At 32.5% G+C, this 18,675-nt stretch overlaps 5 protein-coding genes and 1 long non-coding RNA gene across 8 annotated transcripts; 4 read left to right on the top strand and 2 right to left on the bottom strand.

Annotated features, from left to right (window-relative positions):
- The first annotated feature begins 1,882 nt into the window (after positions 1–1,882).
- LOC126853187 (uncharacterized) lies at positions 1,883–4,585 on the top strand. The gene is made up of 6 exons (XM_050598736.1): positions 1,883–2,054; positions 2,598–2,764; positions 2,944–3,057; positions 3,149–3,331; positions 3,470–3,703; positions 3,835–4,585. The coding sequence occupies exons 2-6, from the start codon at positions 2,600–2,602 to the stop codon at positions 4,282–4,284; spliced, it is 1,146 nt and encodes a 381-aa protein (XP_050454693.1). The 5' UTR covers positions 1,883–2,054; positions 2,598–2,599; the 3' UTR covers positions 4,285–4,585.
- A 367-nt stretch (positions 4,586–4,952) lies between these two features.
- On the top strand, positions 4,953–6,641 carry LOC126853186 (proteasome subunit alpha type-4). Its single transcript, XM_050598735.1, has 3 exons — positions 4,953–5,107; positions 5,541–6,168; positions 6,286–6,641. The coding sequence occupies exons 1-3, from the start codon at positions 5,105–5,107 to the stop codon at positions 6,426–6,428; spliced, it is 774 nt and encodes a 257-aa protein (XP_050454692.1). The 5' UTR covers positions 4,953–5,104; the 3' UTR covers positions 6,429–6,641.
- A 550-nt stretch (positions 6,642–7,191) lies between these two features.
- On the bottom strand, positions 7,192–7,664 carry LOC126853188 (uncharacterized). 2 transcript variants are annotated; one of them, XR_007687920.1, is made up of 2 exons: positions 7,556–7,664; positions 7,192–7,489 (listed from the first exon to the last, which is right to left on the bottom strand). It is a non-coding gene; the product is annotated as an uncharacterized LOC126853188 (long non-coding RNA). The 2 variants fall into 2 exon arrangements; XR_007687921.1 differs by having other exon boundaries at positions 7,561–7,664.
- A 240-nt stretch (positions 7,665–7,904) lies between these two features.
- LOC126853190 (exocyst complex component 8) lies at positions 7,905–11,594 on the top strand. Its single transcript, XM_050598737.1, has 8 exons — positions 7,905–8,140; positions 8,428–8,789; positions 8,866–9,168; positions 9,237–9,381; positions 9,589–10,101; positions 10,179–10,309; positions 10,422–10,838; positions 10,925–11,594. Exons 1-8 carry the CDS (start codon positions 8,083–8,085, stop codon positions 11,129–11,131), a joined length of 2,136 nt encoding a protein of 711 aa, XP_050454694.1. The 5' UTR covers positions 7,905–8,082; the 3' UTR covers positions 11,132–11,594.
- LOC126853191 (sperm-associated antigen 7 homolog) lies at positions 10,896–13,287 on the bottom strand. Its single transcript, XM_050598738.1, has 6 exons — positions 12,843–13,287; positions 12,662–12,729; positions 12,498–12,586; positions 12,060–12,397; positions 11,545–11,692; positions 10,896–11,131 (listed from the first exon to the last, which is right to left on the bottom strand). Exons 1-5 carry the CDS (start codon positions 12,919–12,921, stop codon positions 11,568–11,570), a joined length of 699 nt encoding a protein of 232 aa, XP_050454695.1. The 5' UTR covers positions 12,922–13,287; the 3' UTR covers positions 10,896–11,131; positions 11,545–11,567.
- Positions 13,288–13,751: 464 nt separating this feature from the next.
- On the top strand, positions 13,752–18,088 carry LOC126853192 (eukaryotic peptide chain release factor GTP-binding subunit ERF3A). Of its 2 annotated transcripts, XM_050598740.1 has the most exons (8): positions 13,752–13,825; positions 13,987–14,292; positions 15,525–15,712; positions 15,875–15,995; positions 16,101–16,563; positions 16,923–17,229; positions 17,456–17,888; positions 17,990–18,088. In XM_050598740.1, the coding sequence occupies exons 2-8, from the start codon at positions 14,028–14,030 to the stop codon at positions 18,031–18,033; spliced, it is 1,821 nt and encodes a 606-aa protein (XP_050454697.1). In that variant the 5' UTR covers positions 13,752–13,825; positions 13,987–14,027; the 3' UTR covers positions 18,034–18,088. The 2 variants fall into 2 exon arrangements, with proteins under 2 accessions (XP_050454697.1, XP_050454696.1); XM_050598739.1 differs by having other exon boundaries at positions 13,754–14,292.
- The last annotated feature ends 587 nt before the right edge of the window (positions 18,089–18,675 follow it).

The following is an 18,675-nucleotide window of genomic DNA, read 5'->3' as shown; positions in this document are numbered from 1 at the left end:
AATAAGAAATATCAATTGCCCATTCGAATATGAACAAAATTTGCCACATTTTATGAGAAATACTTAATTCTTATAAACAGTTAAATTAAATGAGATGACAGCAGTAGATCAGATTTCTGACTTCCACTAAATATAAATCTGTATAAGCTCATGCAGGACTGTGTTTTCGAAATCCTTGTTGGATGATATGTGCAATATAACTTAATATATATTGTACAGATCGCATGAGTTATTTGTAGTCTATTATTTACCGAAATGTATATGTATCTGTTTATTATATATTTATTACGTTGCGTTATTTATAAATATGTGCATAATGCTCGAATGAATTTCTTCTTTGTGAAACACATGTTTGTTTTTATTAAAATTTCGAAATTTGTATATAAATATTAAACAATTATACATACACATACATATATATGTATACATATACATATACATAAAAATCTATATTGAAATGTATATATTAAATTATTTTTCTTTTATCAATTATTAAATATAATTTTAGTTTTTCAAGAATCTGTCACAGTAATTTTTTTTAAATAATATTATACTTGTTTTTATTAATGAAAATTGACCAAGGTAGACATATGTTCTTTACAAACATGTGTGAATTAAACACCAATTCTTGAATTTATATTATATAAAAAAATAAGGCCTTCTATGTCTACAAAAATCTTATTGAGTAAAAAATATATCAAGTAATATATTATATTTCTCATTTATATAACACATAAATTTTAATAATTCATGATATCAAACGCGTTAATCTACATTTTGATAAAAGAATTTATATCACATAACAAAGCAGCATATCTCATTGTAATTTGAGTGCTAGTTTAACAACACCATTGTGAGGAAGACAGTACATTCTTGATCAATTAATTTTCAACACAAAAACTTATGATTACAAGATAATTTATAAATTTGTGTGTGTGCAAGACATCGCTTTGTAACGCATTGTGTGAAAAAACATGCACTCTTCATAATTTAGTTAAAAGATATACGATGATAAGACTTATAAAAATTATCATTATTCTTGAAGTTCTGATGTCAACGGAGAATTGCAACTGTGAGACATAAATATATCTGCAATCATTCCATTGAATTAGAGTAGAGAGAGCGAGGCCTGTATACATAGGGTTTTAAAAATAAGTTTTACGCGATATGTTATAGTTTCTGTTATTATATTTACACGTACTTAGGCTATGAGAGTGTGTATAAAGAGTTCAAGTTATTATAGTCAAGAGAAAAATAAAGAGTGAAATGTCTGAGGAAATACGTGTTGTACTTTATATTATTGTATGTATCAATCTTCATGCCTTGATTTTCTCTTTTATTCCTTTCGAAAATAAATTTATTATATATATGTATGTATGTAAAGAATGGAGCAGATTTTCGCGAGATTGAAAAGCGCGCTCATCAACAATTCGTAGATTACTTAGCGGGAATACCACTGGGTGCATTCAGGCAAGCACGATCTATTATTGGCCATTCAGTGAGCGGCTATTCATTGGCTATTGATTGGTTTACCTTTTAGATTGTAAAAATATACACCAATCACGAGCAGCTGCTCATTGAACAGTCGTGCTATTGGATGAACCTACTGTAGTATACTAGAGCGAGCCGTTTTTAAATTTATTATTTCAACTGAAAATTTTTTCAATAGATATTAATAATAAAAACGATACAGATTCCAGAAAATGTTTTGATTTTATTTATGAATTCAATCAATAAAATTGGAAATGATTATAAATTATTATTTTTTTTTAATTTGTAAAATACACATGAAGATAATGTTTGATTAAGGTAGTATCAACCAATCAGCGAATTCATGATAAAAATTAAATACGCCAATCAGGAACTGATTATGGTGTGATAACGCAATTTCTTTTATATCACAAAAAAAGAAGAGGGGAAAGTAGATTTTAGGGACGGAAATTCATATAAACCAACTGGTCTGACGTATGGGCAAATTCTTTATAGAAGCATAAGCATAAGGAAGAAGAAGAAGAAGAAGAAGAAAAAAAGGAAGATAAAGATTCATATAACAAGTACAGTTCGTGTTTAAATATATTAAGGAATAGAGCACGTGATATATTTATTTTATTGGCAGTGAAATTAGATCTTATCTTGTTCAATTAGTGCCAATTCAAATTATAAAGTAGTATATTATTTTACATAAAAGTAAATATACAATATTATGATTGTAATGAACTATCTCTTCAAAAATTAACAAAGCGAGTCTAAATTTTTATCTTATAAAGAACTTTTGAACAAGTTATTAATATTTTACTAAAAGTAATAGTTCTTAATAATAAAATTAAAGTAAATATTATTCGAATAAATCTCTTTTCTACTGGTTGTTCATTCAGATTAGTTTTAATTGTTATATACGTTATTTCTCAAATATATTCTATATTCTATACAAACTTTGAAAGACTAACAGATTTTGTTTTTCAACAATAACGACAACATACAAAAGATTACATTTTTTGTCTCATTTTTGGTAGAGTCTCATATTAATTTTATTTTCTCATAGTAATTTTAATAATGATGTTGTAAGTGATATTGCATACCTCAAAACTGAATTTCAGAAATGGAGGCAGATCTTTTAGTTACTTGTCCCTATAATCCAGCACATCGCATTGCTCAATACAAATTGATGAATCATGTAGTTAAATGCAAGAAAAGTGCTAAAACAGAAAACAAAATAGAGTGTCCATTGGATAGAAGCCATATAGTAGATCATGACAACCTTAAGGTATATAAATCTATATAAATCTATATACAACATAAATTGCAAACCTTCCTTGTTTACTTATTTACCTATTTACTTTATGTAAAATTATATTGCTCAAAATATTCAACATATATTCTTTAAAAATGTTCCTGTTTTTCCTATTTTATTAATATTATATTTTACATTTTTTAATATTGTAGGAACATATTGCAACATGTCCAAGTCTTGGAAAATTGATAGATGTGGATACTGGGCATGTTAAACAAGAAAGAGACATAACTGATACACATAGGTCGACTGAAAACTGGGAGGAGGTATGAAACATACCAATTATTAATTTGTATTATAAGAAATTTCTATCAATATATTTTAAATGAGTTAATATATTTATAATTTGTTTAACAGGAACCAGAAGTTCCATCTTATAATCCAATGGAAATGTCAGCAAATAAAAAAGTGATACGATTCATGCCTGGATTGTCAAAATCGGAGAAAAAAAAATTTAGAGATAGCGAACGAAAACGTATAGCAAATCTTAAGGAAGAGATTAATATCATAAAAACTACTCCATTGTTGGTAAAAGATGTGGTAAACTATATTTTAAACAAAGAAATTAATAAAAAAAAAAACTAAATAAACAATATTACAATTATAATTAATAAATTAATTATATTATAATTATATATATAATTACATATATATTTTTTGTTTTTGATATATTTGTAGGTACAAGAACCACCATTACGTCCTCCATGTATTACTTCTGCGATATTTAATGTAGAAACTACACAAAATAATTTTGACAAAAGTCGGATAAATGATACTCTAGATACAAGTATTCAAACTGAATCAATTCATGAATTTCAAAATTTATTCTATAAAACATTATATGATAAATTAGCTCCTGAATGCAATGACACTAATCAGCAGTTGAAACATTCTCTGTATAACACTGATATGGTAATAAACATTATGTGCTTTTTTATAACATTTATAATCATTTGTTTGAGCTTATCTTTAAAAGAATAATATAAAGATATTCATGTAATCTCTTTCAATTTTAATTGCTTGATAAATAAATACATTTTCAGGGAGCATCTGCACAAAATTATTCTCAGCACATCAATGGAGAAAAAAAAAATGTGTCATTCTTTAATCAAAATCATGAGATAAAAGTTAAAAAAACTCAGTTAAATGAAACTTTTGAAATATTCAATGTTGATAACATAAAAAAAGAAAAAAATGAATGTGTTATTGAAAATACTTCTAAAACATCTGAACGAGTCACAGATAAACTTTTGGGTTACTTAAAGAGTAATTCGGATGACAAAAAAGTAGAATTTGTAGAAGAGATAAAAAAGATCAGTCAAAATGATAGAGATTCAGAAAAGGAATTAAAATGGGATGATGTCTTTAATAAATTCAATGATCGATTAGCTTATTTGACAGATATTCAGAACGCTGCTGCTGAAGAGAGTGCGCTTTTACTCAAACAATTGAAAGAACTTAAACTGCGTAACGAACCTAATTTGAAAAAATAAACTTCTCAGACTTTACGTACAATGACAATAATATATCCTACACATTATGTTAGTAACTTGAACAGAGATGTGAGGAACATATTAAATATTTTTTTTTATACTTTAGTGCCAAATTTATTGGCAACTAAATCTTTAAAGAAAAAAGCTATTTAGTTTGTTTATATAACATTATAGATATTTTTGCATACTAACATATTTGGTTAACTAAAAGTTATAATAACTCATTATTCATCTAGATAAGTAACGGTTAATGTGTTTAGATCATATTTGAAATTTATTAATAAATATTTTTACAATGCTATCTTGCATATCACATTGAAATCCTCAAATTAGAGAATTTTACATAATATCCTTTTCCTTATAAGATCCTATCTTTATATTGAACAAAAAATAAAAAAAGAACCAAGCTGTGAAGGAAAAAACAAAATTAGAGAAAGAATATATTTAAAAAAAAGAAATCATTTTATGTTACTGCAAATTTATACGCGTATCAATTTTCGAGTCATTGATTTTGTATGGCTACCTTTGAATAGTTCATAAAGTAAGAGGGAAAGTACTTCATAAATCAGTTAAAAAAAAAAAAACCAAAAGTGTATGTATTATTAAAAAAGGATGTCACACATATTCATTTCACGTTTATATCGATATTGTTGCGAGTTTTATCGATTTGTAGGCACTTTCGATATAAGCGAATAGAAAATCGAGAGTTTCACTAATGTTCTGTTGCTAATCATTCTTCACTGGAGGTGTCAGATTCATAAGCGGCATTTTCTTGATATCTAAGTGATAATTATTTTAACAACATAAAAGTCTCCGCAAAATGGTAAGATGATAAACCTCGCTATAATTTAATATTACATCCATTCAGCTTTAAGGTCACATTACGCTTTCTGACACTGGTTGTTCATAGGTTATATAGGAAGTGCACTGTCATTGAATCTATTTATTGTCATTTTAAAACATGAGTAAATTTTATTGATTTGTTATTACATATTGCTACAACTATATTTAATATCATAAGATTTTAAAAATTAAATCCATATATTTTATTCAAAATTCTGAATTTTAATAAAGTAAAAAAAAAAACGTATTAAATACTTAAATCTTAATTTTTCTTTTACAATTTGCAAGAGTTTTCTAATCTTATTTCCAATTTATATTTGTTTACTTTATAGTAGAATAAAAATTTTAATTTTAACAAATATTCTCTTTCAGTTCACATATAGTATGTTAATTATATTTTCATTACATTATAGGCACGTAGATATGACACGCGTACTACAATTTTTTCACCAGAGGGAAGACTTTATCAAGTTGAATATGCTATGGAAGCTATAAGTCATGCTGGTACTTGCTTGGGTATATTAGCAACCGATGGTATTCTTTTAGTAGCTGAGAAACGGAATACCAACAAATTGCTAGATGAAGTGTTTTTCTCAGAAAAGATCTACAAACTGAACAATGACATAGTTTGTTCAGTGGCTGGCATTACTTCAGATGCGAATGTATTAACAAATGAATTACGTCTCATCGCACAGAGATATCTTCTTCAGTATGGGGAAGCTATACCATGTGAACAGCTGGTCTCGTGGTTATGTGACGTTAAACAGGCATACACCCAATATGGTGGAAAGAGACCTTTTGGTGTATCTATTTTATACATGGGATGGGACAAATACTATGGCTATCAGTTGTATCAGTCAGATCCTAGTGGAAATTATGGTGGTTGGAAAGCGACATGTATCGGGAATAATTCGGCAGCGGCGGTATCGTCCTTGAAACAGGAATATAAAGAGGGTGAGACTACTCTAAAAGATGCAATGGCACTCGCTATTAAAGTACTGTCTAAAACATTAGATATGACCAAACTCTCTGCTGAGAAAGGTAAATTTTTATTTATGTATGAATTAATGTAATTCTAAATATAATTTTAATACTCTAAAATAATACTCTAAAATAGCTTGTGACAAAATCATTAATGTCTTTCTTTTTTATTTACAGTGGAAATGGCAATATTAACACGCGATAATGGTCAAACAAAAACGAAAATACTGCCAGCAAATGAAGTGGATGCCTTAATCGCAGAACATGATCGACTAGAAGCATTAGCGGAACAAGCAAAGAAGGAAAAGCAGAAATCGTAGGATTTTATACTAGATAAAAGAAAGAATAAACCGAAAACTGCATTGTAATGGCAAAGCTTATATCAGGAAGAAATTAATTTACAAACAATTCAAATCTTTATATTATAAATATATATTATAAATTTTTTCCTTGCCAGTAAGTTTATTCTTACTAATGTGTGAGAATATCATTTTCTTTATAAAATAACACAATGGATAAAAATTTTCCACAAATATGTGTGTTACATATTACATACTCCTTCTCCTTATAGTTTTCCTTAACAGTATGATTGAGAGAAATGCCTTTATGTAATTACAATCACTTAACTTTGTTCTAGGTATATATTTTATGATTTAACACATTTGTATTGAATATTTGTACAGTATAATAGACTTGAATTAAAATATAGGTATACTTAATGAAAATTTATATATTAATTTAATATATATGCATAAATCATTTGATGAAATACTACAAACATGAAACATGGTTAATTTTTTCTAAAGCTACTTTTGATCTTCTTTCTGAAATTTGTTCTATTAACTTTTTATAACCAGATTTATTCTAAAATATATATAAATTCTCAAGTGCTAAAAGATAATTTGAAGTATTCACAAGTATTAAATAAAAGGAACGAAACTTCGAAATTAGTGTTTGTATTCTCGGCAGACGCGTCGGTCAAATAATTAAAAAATATATGTAAAAATACCTAAAAAAAAATCAAATCTTGTGAAAATGCATTAGAAAAGGTCGTCAGAATCATGGAAAAATCGAAAAAAAGTGCAAAAGTTATGTGTCGGATCATATCAGCCAGGCTGCAGATGCGGTCCCACTCGTGGGCGCGATCCCACTACTGCCCGCCACGGAGACTTTTGGCTGCTGGGTTTCCCCTCTGGCCCGGTTCGCCTCTCCTTAGCTAACCTGGTCACCCCGGACTCCTCCAGGGTGCCCATATTGATGGCGAGCTTAGTGCGGACGCCCAGTCAACGTGAGCCCTGCAGCAGCAGGTGCCCCCGACCTCAGACCCTCCTACATAACCAGCCTCCGAGTAGCCGGATTACAGGAGCCGCCACACTCCCAGCTGAAAGAGTGTGTGAAAATTGCAAATATAAGTTACCGAAAATATCGATTTAACACAAGGATATACCTTACAAAAATTATTTTCGCAACGACGACTGTTATTTGAGTATAAATTTTGCAACGAACTTGAGAATTTTAGTATAATAAATATGCAAATAAATAAATTCGCGTACAAACATAATGAGACGACACCATCTAGTGCGACTCGTTGAAAGTAAATCTTGATCCTGATAATATATTTGCAAGATAACCGTGAAATCAACATGCTAATCTCGCTAATCGTGCATCGGTAAATTCTAATGGTTATCATGAATGGGTTTGAGAATATTTAAAGAGCGTTGACTTTATCGAGCAAGCTCATTGTCAGCCTCGTCTTTATAGTAGCCGGCAGAGAATACCGAAGCTATTAGGTCAGGTTAGGTCGAGGCGAAGGAGGTGTCATATTAACTGGTGTAAACCATGTCGATTTATTCGTGACAAGTGACGTGAAGGAATTCGATGGAAATATAACATGACAAAAACACGTAATTTATATTATTGATAATAATAAGCACTTCTCCGCAGAGAGAGAAAGAGAGACGACTGTCTTGTACAATGGCTGATAATAATTTAGCGAAAGTTTTCGCAGCCGAGGACTTCAACCCAGATGAATGTGAGTTACTTTACACACGTACTTCGCGCGCGCGAGCACGTTAAGGAATATAAAATTCTATCTTTCAATCTCTCGATTTTTCAATAAGTTTATTAAACATGACAAGATCGAACGACCTGTTTTCAGTCATAAAACTTGTCAGGCACTATTCAAAATTTATCTCGTACTGTCTCTAATGTATCATGTAAATGTTTTATTAAATCTTTATGAAGTTTAATACGGATTTTGAAATATACAAAAAACGATTAATTAGTTATATTTATTTATTTGATTCTTTTTATTTATAGTTGTAAAGGAACTCAGTGCACAATGCATTGGTGCAGACGAACTGAGGCAACAGCGTGCAAAAATACAGGAACTGGCAAATAATACATCTGCTCAATTGAAACGAAATGTCTATCAAAATTACATGCAGTTTATCGAGACTGCCAAGGAGATCTCGCATCTGGAGAGCGAGATGTATCAATTATCGCAGCTTTTGAGTGAACAGCGTGCTTTGTTAAGTATGCTAGGATCTACCAGAACAGCGGGTGTTGTCTTTGAAGATTTGTCCGAATCGCAGCAAGAGAACTCAGCTAATTCTGTATCTAAGGAAGAGGAACAAAAGCAAAAACTTATTCAATTGATTGAAAATGTTGAAGGAGCTCTGGTTGGTCACTACATCTAATGAATGAGACGTATTATAAATGTGAACAAAAATTTGTTTTTTTTTTTTTTTTTTACAGAGTTTAGCTGAAACTCCAGGACGTGTGTGTTTACATGAAGGTTCTCTGCTTGAATTAGATCCTATCGAGGGAACACCATTAAAGAGAATTCATGCATACTTATTCAATGACGTTTTAATGATCGCATCGTGGCTAGCGAATGGCGGCAGGCGCGGCCCACCCAGATATAAAATGCAGGCGGTTTATAATCTTGAAAGCCTGGCAATTGTCAATGTGAGGGATCATGGCACAGTTAAGCTGGCCTTCAAACTGTTGGCATTTTCCGACACAAGGGTGTTTCAATGCCCTACAGCGACAAGTAAAGTTAGTGTGTTCAAAAACAATAATTCCAAAACACAAAGTGGAATTATTTGAATTTATTTATTTTACAGAAAGAGTGGTTAGATAAGTGCGAGCAAGCAAAAAGAGCAAAGCTAGCAGAGGAGAATTCGGTTGATAACGCGCTGGATAACGATAAACATTCAAAAGAAGATAAAGCAGCGCCGTCTCGTTCGATGTCTTTGGATTCGAATACAGGTGAGATTTGCAGATATGAAAAAGACGTTCTTGTATTTTGAACAAATCTTTTGGTATTTATTTTACTCATGCATGTCATTCTGCCTCTACCTGCTTTTGGCTTATATAGATTATTTGACTTTCTTTTCTCAATATTTTACTCGAGCATCTTTACAATTTTTCTTTATTTTACAAATTGTGAAGATTTCTATACCAAATTTTCATTAGGGATGGACGACGACGACGATTCGGAATATCACGAACCGCCTCCGGAGTGGGTGCTGGAAGTAGCCGAGGATCTAGATTCCTGCATAGCGCAACGACACTTTGAGGAGGCTTATAGTTTATTAGAGAAAGCAAAGGCCTATCTGAAGGATGCTCAACCGATACCGCTATTGACAGAAATACAGACAAAGGTGAACGACAGAGGTCGGTCGCTGGTGAATGTATTGACCAAGGAACTGGAATTGAGCGCCGAAGCAAAATCGTTGCAAGGGGGTGGTTTGAGAAGCGCACGACGTACGGTTAAGCTCCTGATACAGTTGAATAGGAGTGCTCAAGCATGCCATTTGTATCTACGATTATGTAGCGCAGTGCTAAAGGCACGACTGAATAGGATTAAACGAGAAAGCACAACCGTGGCTTATGTAAAGCAACTCAGCGCGATTGCTTTTAGCAATATAATGGAAATAGCGAGAGAATTCTTAAAAACCTTCCCTCAATCTACAAACTGTACTTCTGGTAATTTAACATTAATAAAGATATTTGTCACAAATGAGAGATTAATTTGCAAATTGATTTGCTCGTTGCTGTTTAAGGTTTAATTGTATGGTGCAGCCAAGAGGTGAAGCACTTAACATCACACTTAGCTGAGCAGCTTTTTGTACCGCAAGTCACGCTAAGCATATTGGTAGAGTGCATTGTCGCTGTTCGAGGTCATTGCGATCAGGTGCGTATTCTTCAAAAATAGAGATACAGATATTTAAATATATTTATATATGTTACATAAATTTACATACACAAATATAATTTTAATGAATTTGTAACAATTCAATTTCCAGTTAACTCAGCTGGGTATGGACTTTCGTTACCAGGTAGATGGACAAATTAGATCTCCATTAGCCAAAGCCATCCAAGATGCAGGAGAGGGTTACATCGATACGATAAAGCGTCATATAGCAGAGGATACTTGGCGACCGACAAATCTGGAAACTAGTCAGAATTTACAAAAACTATTATCGGAGCTAGATGAGCTTGGTATCGGCATACCGTCGTCGTACGCGACAAATGACTGTTGGATATCGCTGACACACAACATATTAACCTTCTCCAAAATTTATGTCAGTCTATTAGAAGATTGCCTTAGTGTAGCCATACCTGAACTTATGTCTACAATAGATAACATACTTGTATCCGTGATGCGGGTCGAAGTTCAACATTTGATTGTCTCGCTTACAGATCCAAAGTTGAAGCAAGAGGTAACACAATAGCGTTATTTCTATCAAGCTACTGCATTATATAAATAGACGTTATAATAATTTTATAAAATTTTATTCCTTTTCAGCGAAAATTAGTACATAATAATGCAGCGTATGTGCGAGACATTATTATCGGCCGAGGGATGGAACTGTACAAATCCGCGACAAATCAGAAATTTACGAAGCTGCTTACGCTGAAAGAACAAATTGTATTCGAATCTCCATCGCCTACAAAGCCGAAACCGGCTCCGAGGACATCAGTTCCTAAATATTCCACCACAGAATACCTTTAACTGAAATAAGGATGTTGCATCACTTGATTTATAGGCGAAGAAAAATATCAGAAATAAAAACAAAATATTCGCATATGTTCACACATATGTACATTATATGTATGCAATGTGTGGAACAATGTATTATATTGTACATAAGAAATCAAGTTTCTTAGATGTAGTAGATACATGTATAATGAGATGAAATAGAAGTGATTTGTTGCTTCACTTCTAATGCAGATATACATTAATTGTAATGCCATTATAGAACTCGTAAGATGCTTGAATGAACAAGTAAACTCGGAAATTTAATAAAATAGATTATCATGTGCGATTTCTCTAGGTATGCATATAATGTAATAATCTGTAATAACTGTAACATCTAGTGTGCTGTATTATTTACAATCAATTGGATATAGATAATTTATGTATACCTATGATTATTTATATAATAGCACTATTTTGTACTGTTGTCGCTGCAATTGCTAGTTTTGTTATTTGTCTCCAATTTCCTTTTCTTAGCACGTATGTCAGCAAGAGTTTGTTCTATACTTCTTTGGTCCTTTTTGTTTTCACTAGGAACTAGAATTTAAGATAAATTTTACATCTTTGATTGCATTTCGAAATTCGCTACCAGTACTGAAAATCTATAATGTACATGATGTAAACTATAGATTTTCAGTATTGGCAGTGAATATTGGAAAGCATCCATGTGTGGGATGACTCTTTCTCACATATACACACATACACACATAGATAAAAACTCTAAATCTTGTAATAACTTTTATAATTTTACAAATGCAAACTATTAATTATGTATATTATCATGTCTCTCTTTTTTTTTAAACCATACAATAAACGTTGAATGATTTTTGTTTGCAGTAAAGATTATAAAAGTTAGGATATTCACTATATACATTTGTATTTATATCTGTATTTATAATCTTACCACATCCATAACTACTATTGGCTTCTGTTTTTCTAGCAGCTTCGAGAGCCGCTTCCTTGCCAATCAGATGTTGATATTTATCTTTATAGAAGCTGTTGGGCACAAAATTCTCCTTTCGTTTTCTAGATTTTGCATATTCTGCTTCCTCTCTGGCTTTATTCTCTCTCTCTTTCTTTAACTTTTTCGCGACTTCTTCATTCCACTCTTCACCTTTGCGTAATGTGTTTAATTGATCCTCCGAAGGCGCGTATTCCCTCTTAAAGATCATAATATATCTGTCGACTCCTTCCTCGCCAAAGGAATACGCCAAAACATTTGCCACTTCCGCTACGTCGTGACTGAAAGCCCAAGATAGAAAAATGTATAATATAGAAAATTCTACAATGTATGCATCTAATGCATTCAAATGTAATCACAAAATAATACATTTACACCTACACAATGCTTCTGTGTATCTGGTCCATGGCAGAAAATTTATGTTCTTTCATTTTATCATCCTGTAGAAACTTATTAATTTCTTCTTCAATCTACGATATAAGATAATATCGCATTAAACAAAAAATAATTAGTTGAGAAATGAGAAAAACGAGGACAAAAACTACCTTTTGCCGAAAGACTTTCAACTTTTCCGCCTCGGCCCTCTGACGTTTCTGATATTCCTCTTGCTGTTCTGCATAATCGAAATGAGTTCACATAAGCCAACGAAATTCTTAAAGCTTTTGACGAAATCGTTCGTTTGTCTTTTTTGTAAATTGCGTATTTTTAGGTTAGGACTCAACTGACTTTTCATGAGCGCCTTCTGCTTGTCGTTCACTGACGGTGGTTTGTCCATGGATTTTAGAATGGAACCCAATAAATCCATGATTTCGAAGATTTGTTCAGTCTTGTCGATATCAGGAAGAAGAAGTCACGAACAAGTTGTCGGATCACAATAAAAACCATCAATCGTATATCGCATATAAACACAAGTATGTTCGGTCAAATTACACCAAATCACTTCCGAGAGAAAGGCAATTTGTTTTATATTAGTTACTTTTCCAAATCTATGTTAAATTATGTTAAATATATCTAGCTAGATGTTGTATCGTTTATGTTTTAAAAACTCGCACCAATTGCAAAAATATATTGAAAATAATACAATCAAAATTCCAAAATTGGCGCGGAATTGTGCTCTCTAAAAATCTCTCTAAAAATCAGCTGTGTCACTAGAAGAACATAATTCGTAGTAAAAAGTAAATTACGTATCCAAATTTCGCGACCAACTTCTCGATATTAGGAGAGAGAGAGGATGATTCGGAAGATGTATTAGCTCCTACATTCGAATTCGAGCAATCTCTCGCCGAAATACATATCTCGATAATCCTTTGACTATTTTTTTTTGAGAATATAAACGAGAGATTCTTTACTTATATATTTCTCGAAAGATTTCAAAATGTCTCTAGGAGCGTTGCGCTAGAGACATTTTTTTTTCAATGACCATGACCTCGAAAATTATGAATTTTCGTTCGTCGCAACGAGACGCATGACCGATCTCGCGAAAAATATTTGCCCCGCAATATTTTCCGCTCCGCACGCGATTATATTCGCGTGCCCTTCCTACCGTCTCGTCGGCGCCTCCTCGACAAATCTCGCCGAACAGTCGATGTTTCGACTTACGGTAGTTCCGGCTGGTTCCGGCCTCTGAGAGAGTGCGGTAGCAGCGCGAGGCAGACCACGGGGGACGCACGTACGCACGCGGAGTAGCGATCATACGGCGCGTGTACGCGGTGAGTGTGTACGCCGAAGTGTGTGCTGTGACACAAATAAAACTATTTTTTTAAACCCGTCCCGTGCTCGGTGTCGGATCAGCGCGCGGCGTGCGGTGCGACTTGCTTTGGCCCTCGTGTCCCCTCCGTTCCGTTATCCAGGATTCCGTTGTCCGTTTTAGCTGTATACCCGGCTGCGTGTGTGTCGAAACAACTGATTAATATGGCGAACAGCATAGCACCGGACTCGTGGGAACAGCAGGCGGACACCAACGGCGATATCGTCGGACCGCCGCAGGACAAGTCCATCGAGAGTAAGTTCTCCACTCTCAACGTCAACGCTGCGGAATTCGTGCCTTCCTTCTGCATCAGCTCGTCGCCGCAGAGCAACACAGCGACGACAGCAGCCGACAGCAGCCCCTGCAATGTCGCCGCCGCGGTCATGAATACCGTAACCACCACCTCCATGCCCGTGGAGATACATCATGGTTAGTTCTCCAGATGGACATTTTGTCCCCCTTTGACGTCCCACGCGATGCAAATGATGGACAATCTTGCGACCTGCGCCGCGATTATCATTGTTATGATTCTCGCGCGCACAGCTCCTCCGCATCTAACCCCCTTGTCGTTGCAACATTGAGTCATGCCTCAGAGGCATGCCTCTGCCTTTTTCAGATCGTAAAGCGCATCGAGAAAGAATTTCTCCTTCGTTTCTTCTTACGTTTCTGCCCAAATTAATTTTATATAATGCCTTTTCACTGTATTTATGCTGTATCCAGATGTTGCATTTAGATACCATATGGTTTGATTATTATACGAAGAGATTCCTGTTCTGAAACTTGCAATAAGTTGCAACTGTTTCTTTATTGTAACATTATTTATTACATATATGATTTGATTTATACACAAATATTGAAATTGAGTACATATCTTTGTTACCATACTATATTAATAAAAAATAAGAAAGAGAAGATTATTGTTCAATATCTTATTGTTATTTGGTATTTAATTATAATTATTCTGCGATGTTACGCTTTTATATTTGATGTTATACTACTTTATATTTGAACGAACATTCAAACAATCATTTCAAATTTTTGATATAATTGACGGTATATTTGAATGTTTTTTTCACTCTGGTGTAAAATGTTCAACTTTATCTGTGAATCGAATAAAAGAAAAATCCATTTAATATTTATTTGGGTTTGATATATGTTTACAAGCAGTAAAAGTAATAAAATATTATCATTAAAATTTGGCCAAACTTCTAAGAACATTCTATAGAATATTAAACAAGTACAAATCGATTTGATAAGTCTTGAAATCTTTCTCGTTCACTTTTGTAACTGTATGACAAAAAATATTGCAATTTGGAATTTTATATTATTTATATTATAATATTATAATATAAAAATTGTTTATTAGCTATTTTACTTTATTACTTGTGTACAAAACTACAAATATTTGGCTTAAATAAAATGATAAAATTAGAAGTAAATTAAGTTTTTAAAAGAACATTGTTATAAAAAATACAATTTACAAATGTATATGACTTATCGAGATAAAATATTTTTTATATGATTGATGCGCATGTTATATTATGAAATGATCATTTAATGTTGTAAGCTCTCTCTGTTATTTTTCAGAATTCAAAATGTCTATATATATTATTTTATATTATTTTAACTTTTCTGCACATGTTTCTTTGTTTTTTTTACAGGAAATTCTACTCCCGTTGTTTTATCAGATCCAATTGGCAGTCGAGTTGAGGAACCTCCTGCTGGGGGAGGGGCTCCACCACCGAATGTTAATGACCAACTAAATACCAGTCCAGAGCATCAGCCTGCAGATTCTTGGGAAGAAGCAGCAGTTGATGGTGATCCTTTACTTACACCTGAAAATGAAGAAGTAAGTATAAATTTGACTAAATACTTGAAGTACTGCTTCAGCAGTAATATGTTTTTGTATTATACAGGATGTTTCTAGTTCGATTACATTTGCAAGTTCGTTAGTCCATTCTGTATCAATTTTAGCTTAACTTTTGACAAAATATCATTTTTGATACTCTAGGCTGATATTGAAGAGGATGAAGAACTGGTTGTTAAAATACCCAAAAAGAAACCTATCAAAGTAGCGGAAGACACTAAAAGCAAAAAGGAACATGTTAACGTTGTTTTCATAGGGCACGTAGGTAAGTAATAAATTTCTATATGCACAATTATAGAATAATTTTATTTGATGCATCCTTGAAATAAAATTATGGATTATTAGATAATATATCTTTGATGTGTTGTAGATGCTGGAAAATCAACTATTGGAGGTCAGATTATGGCGCTTACGGGGATGGTCGACAAACGTACCTTAGAGAAATATGAGCGAGAGGCGAAAGAAAGAAGTCGAGAAACATGGTACTTAAGTTGGGCGCTGGATACGAATCAAGAAGAGAGGGAAAAGGGAAAAACTGTTGAAGTGGGTAGAGCCTACTTCGAAACAGAAAGAAAGCATTTTACAATATTAGACGCACCCGGCCATAAAAGCTTCGTACCTAATATGATTGGTGGTGCGGCGCAAGCCGATTTAGCAGTTCTCGTTATTTCTGCGAGAAAGGGCGAGTTTGAAACGGGATTCGATAGAGGAGGACAAACGAGAGAGCACGCTATGCTTGCTAAAACTGCGGGTGTCAAACATCTGGTTGTATTAGTGAATAAAATGGATGATCCCACTGTCGAATGGGACGAAGGACGATACAATGAATGCAGGTATATATCGAAAATATGTAAAATTTAAATATATAATAAAAAATATATATACGAATCATATCGGAATATAATTAAAAAGATTCAATTTGAATTAATTAAACTTAATTAAACTTAAAATAATATTTTTTACCAAAACAGTTATATACAAAATATCAAGATTTTTATTTTTTATAGTAAATATACTTTCTTTTCTCATATTCTGATGATTGACAGTAATGTTATACATGCATGTTTATTGATATATATATATATATATATATATATATATATATATATATATATTATATGTACAAATAAAAGAATATTATATAATAAATATAACAAATATATCTACTAAATGTAACAAATATATTTTATAGGGATAAGATACTGCCATATCTTCGTAAATTAGGATTCAATCCTGCAAAAGATCTTACATTTATGCCAGTCTCTGGTCAACTTGGCATTGGTTTAAAGGATCCAATACCTGAACATCTTTGTAATTGGTACAGTGGTCCACCATTCATACCTTTTATTGATTCACTACCATCGCTCAATCGTAAGAGCAATGGACCTTTCATCATGCCAATCGTCGACAAATATAAGGATATGGGAACAGTAGTTATGGGTAAAGTTGAAGCAGGAGAAGCCAAAAAAGGACAGTCGTTGCTTGTTATGCCAAATAGGGTATATATTGTTTTTGTTTATAGAATTAAATTTATATTACACTCTATATATTGAATTATATTAGATTAATGTGAAAAGATACAAGGTTTTTTTATTAAGTTTTATTTGAAACAAAATTAAAAATTTGAAGTTTTTTAATAAAGGAATTATAAAACTTTTTGTTTTGTAGTATTTTATTGTAGAATGACATATATATTTATAAAAATGTTCTGTTTTAAATTCATAGACGGCAGTAACGGTAGATCAATTATGGTCGGATGACGAAGAAGTAACGTCCGTTGGACCTGGAGAAAACGTGAAGATTAAACTGAAAGGTATCGAAGAAGAAGATGTTAGTCCCGGATTCGTCTTATGCGACAGCAATAATCCTATCAAAACCGGAAAGGTCTTCGATGCGCAAGTAGTGATTCTAGAACATAAGAGTATTATTTGTGCGGGATACAGTGCTGTCATGCATATTCATTGCGCTGCGGAGGAAGTCACGGTAAAGGCGCTAATCTGTTTGGTCGACAAGAAAACGGGCGATAAAAGCAAGACGAGGCCAAGGTTCGTCAAGCAGGACCAAGTGGCTATAATGAGAATCGAGTGCGCGGGAGTTATATGTCTCGAAAGATTCAAGTTATTCCAACAAATGGGTCGCTTTACTCTTAGGGATGAAAGTAAGTAACGTTTTAATCTAATATATTCTCTCTATCATCTCGGTTTCTTCTTGTTTGCGTCTTGATTACGATAATATATATATATGTATGTACAATTTCAGATAAAACTATCGCAATTGGCAAGGTGCTGAAGGTCGTCGAGTAAAAAATCTTGCTTAAATGTTATGACACAGATTAATAATAAAAGAAAATGATCATTATTTCAATGTGACAAATATATGACGATGCAAGGCGAGCACACGATATTAAGCAAACCAAACGGGCATGATGAAATTTTGGCGGATTAGTAATAATGTAACATATAAACACACAACTCACCTATGTATCGCAGAGCTATACGTGCGTTTGCGTGCACGGCGCAACAAGCAGGGGTCAGGGGGGAGGGGGGGTAAGAAGGGAAAATATTTATAGCCTGATATATATATATATATATATATATATATATATATATATATATATATATATATATATATATATATATATATATATATATATATATATATATATATATATATATATATATAAGAGCAAATAGATTCGATTTATATAGATAAGGAGACATACACAATCGAAACTCAAGAGCGTGTGTTCCTTTTATTAGATAAGCTGAATGATGGCACTTGCATTGAAATAATTATAAATGGATAATGATGATCAAATAATTTAACCATGTCTCCTTGATAATAAAAAGAAAAAACCACGATATTTTTATTCTTCTGAGGTGCGACACACATAAATGAGAGTAAAGTAGGCGATTGATATCGATTACGGATTAACATTAAGGAAA

The sequence above is a fragment of the Cataglyphis hispanica genome, chromosome 11 (assembly GCF_021464435.1).
Source record: "Cataglyphis hispanica isolate Lineage 1 chromosome 11, ULB_Chis1_1.0, whole genome shotgun sequence".
Taxonomy (NCBI): Eukaryota; Metazoa; Arthropoda; class Insecta; order Hymenoptera; family Formicidae; genus Cataglyphis; species Cataglyphis hispanica.
Note: the sequence above shows the minus strand (reverse complement) of the source record. Positions and strands in the feature narration are given on the sequence as shown.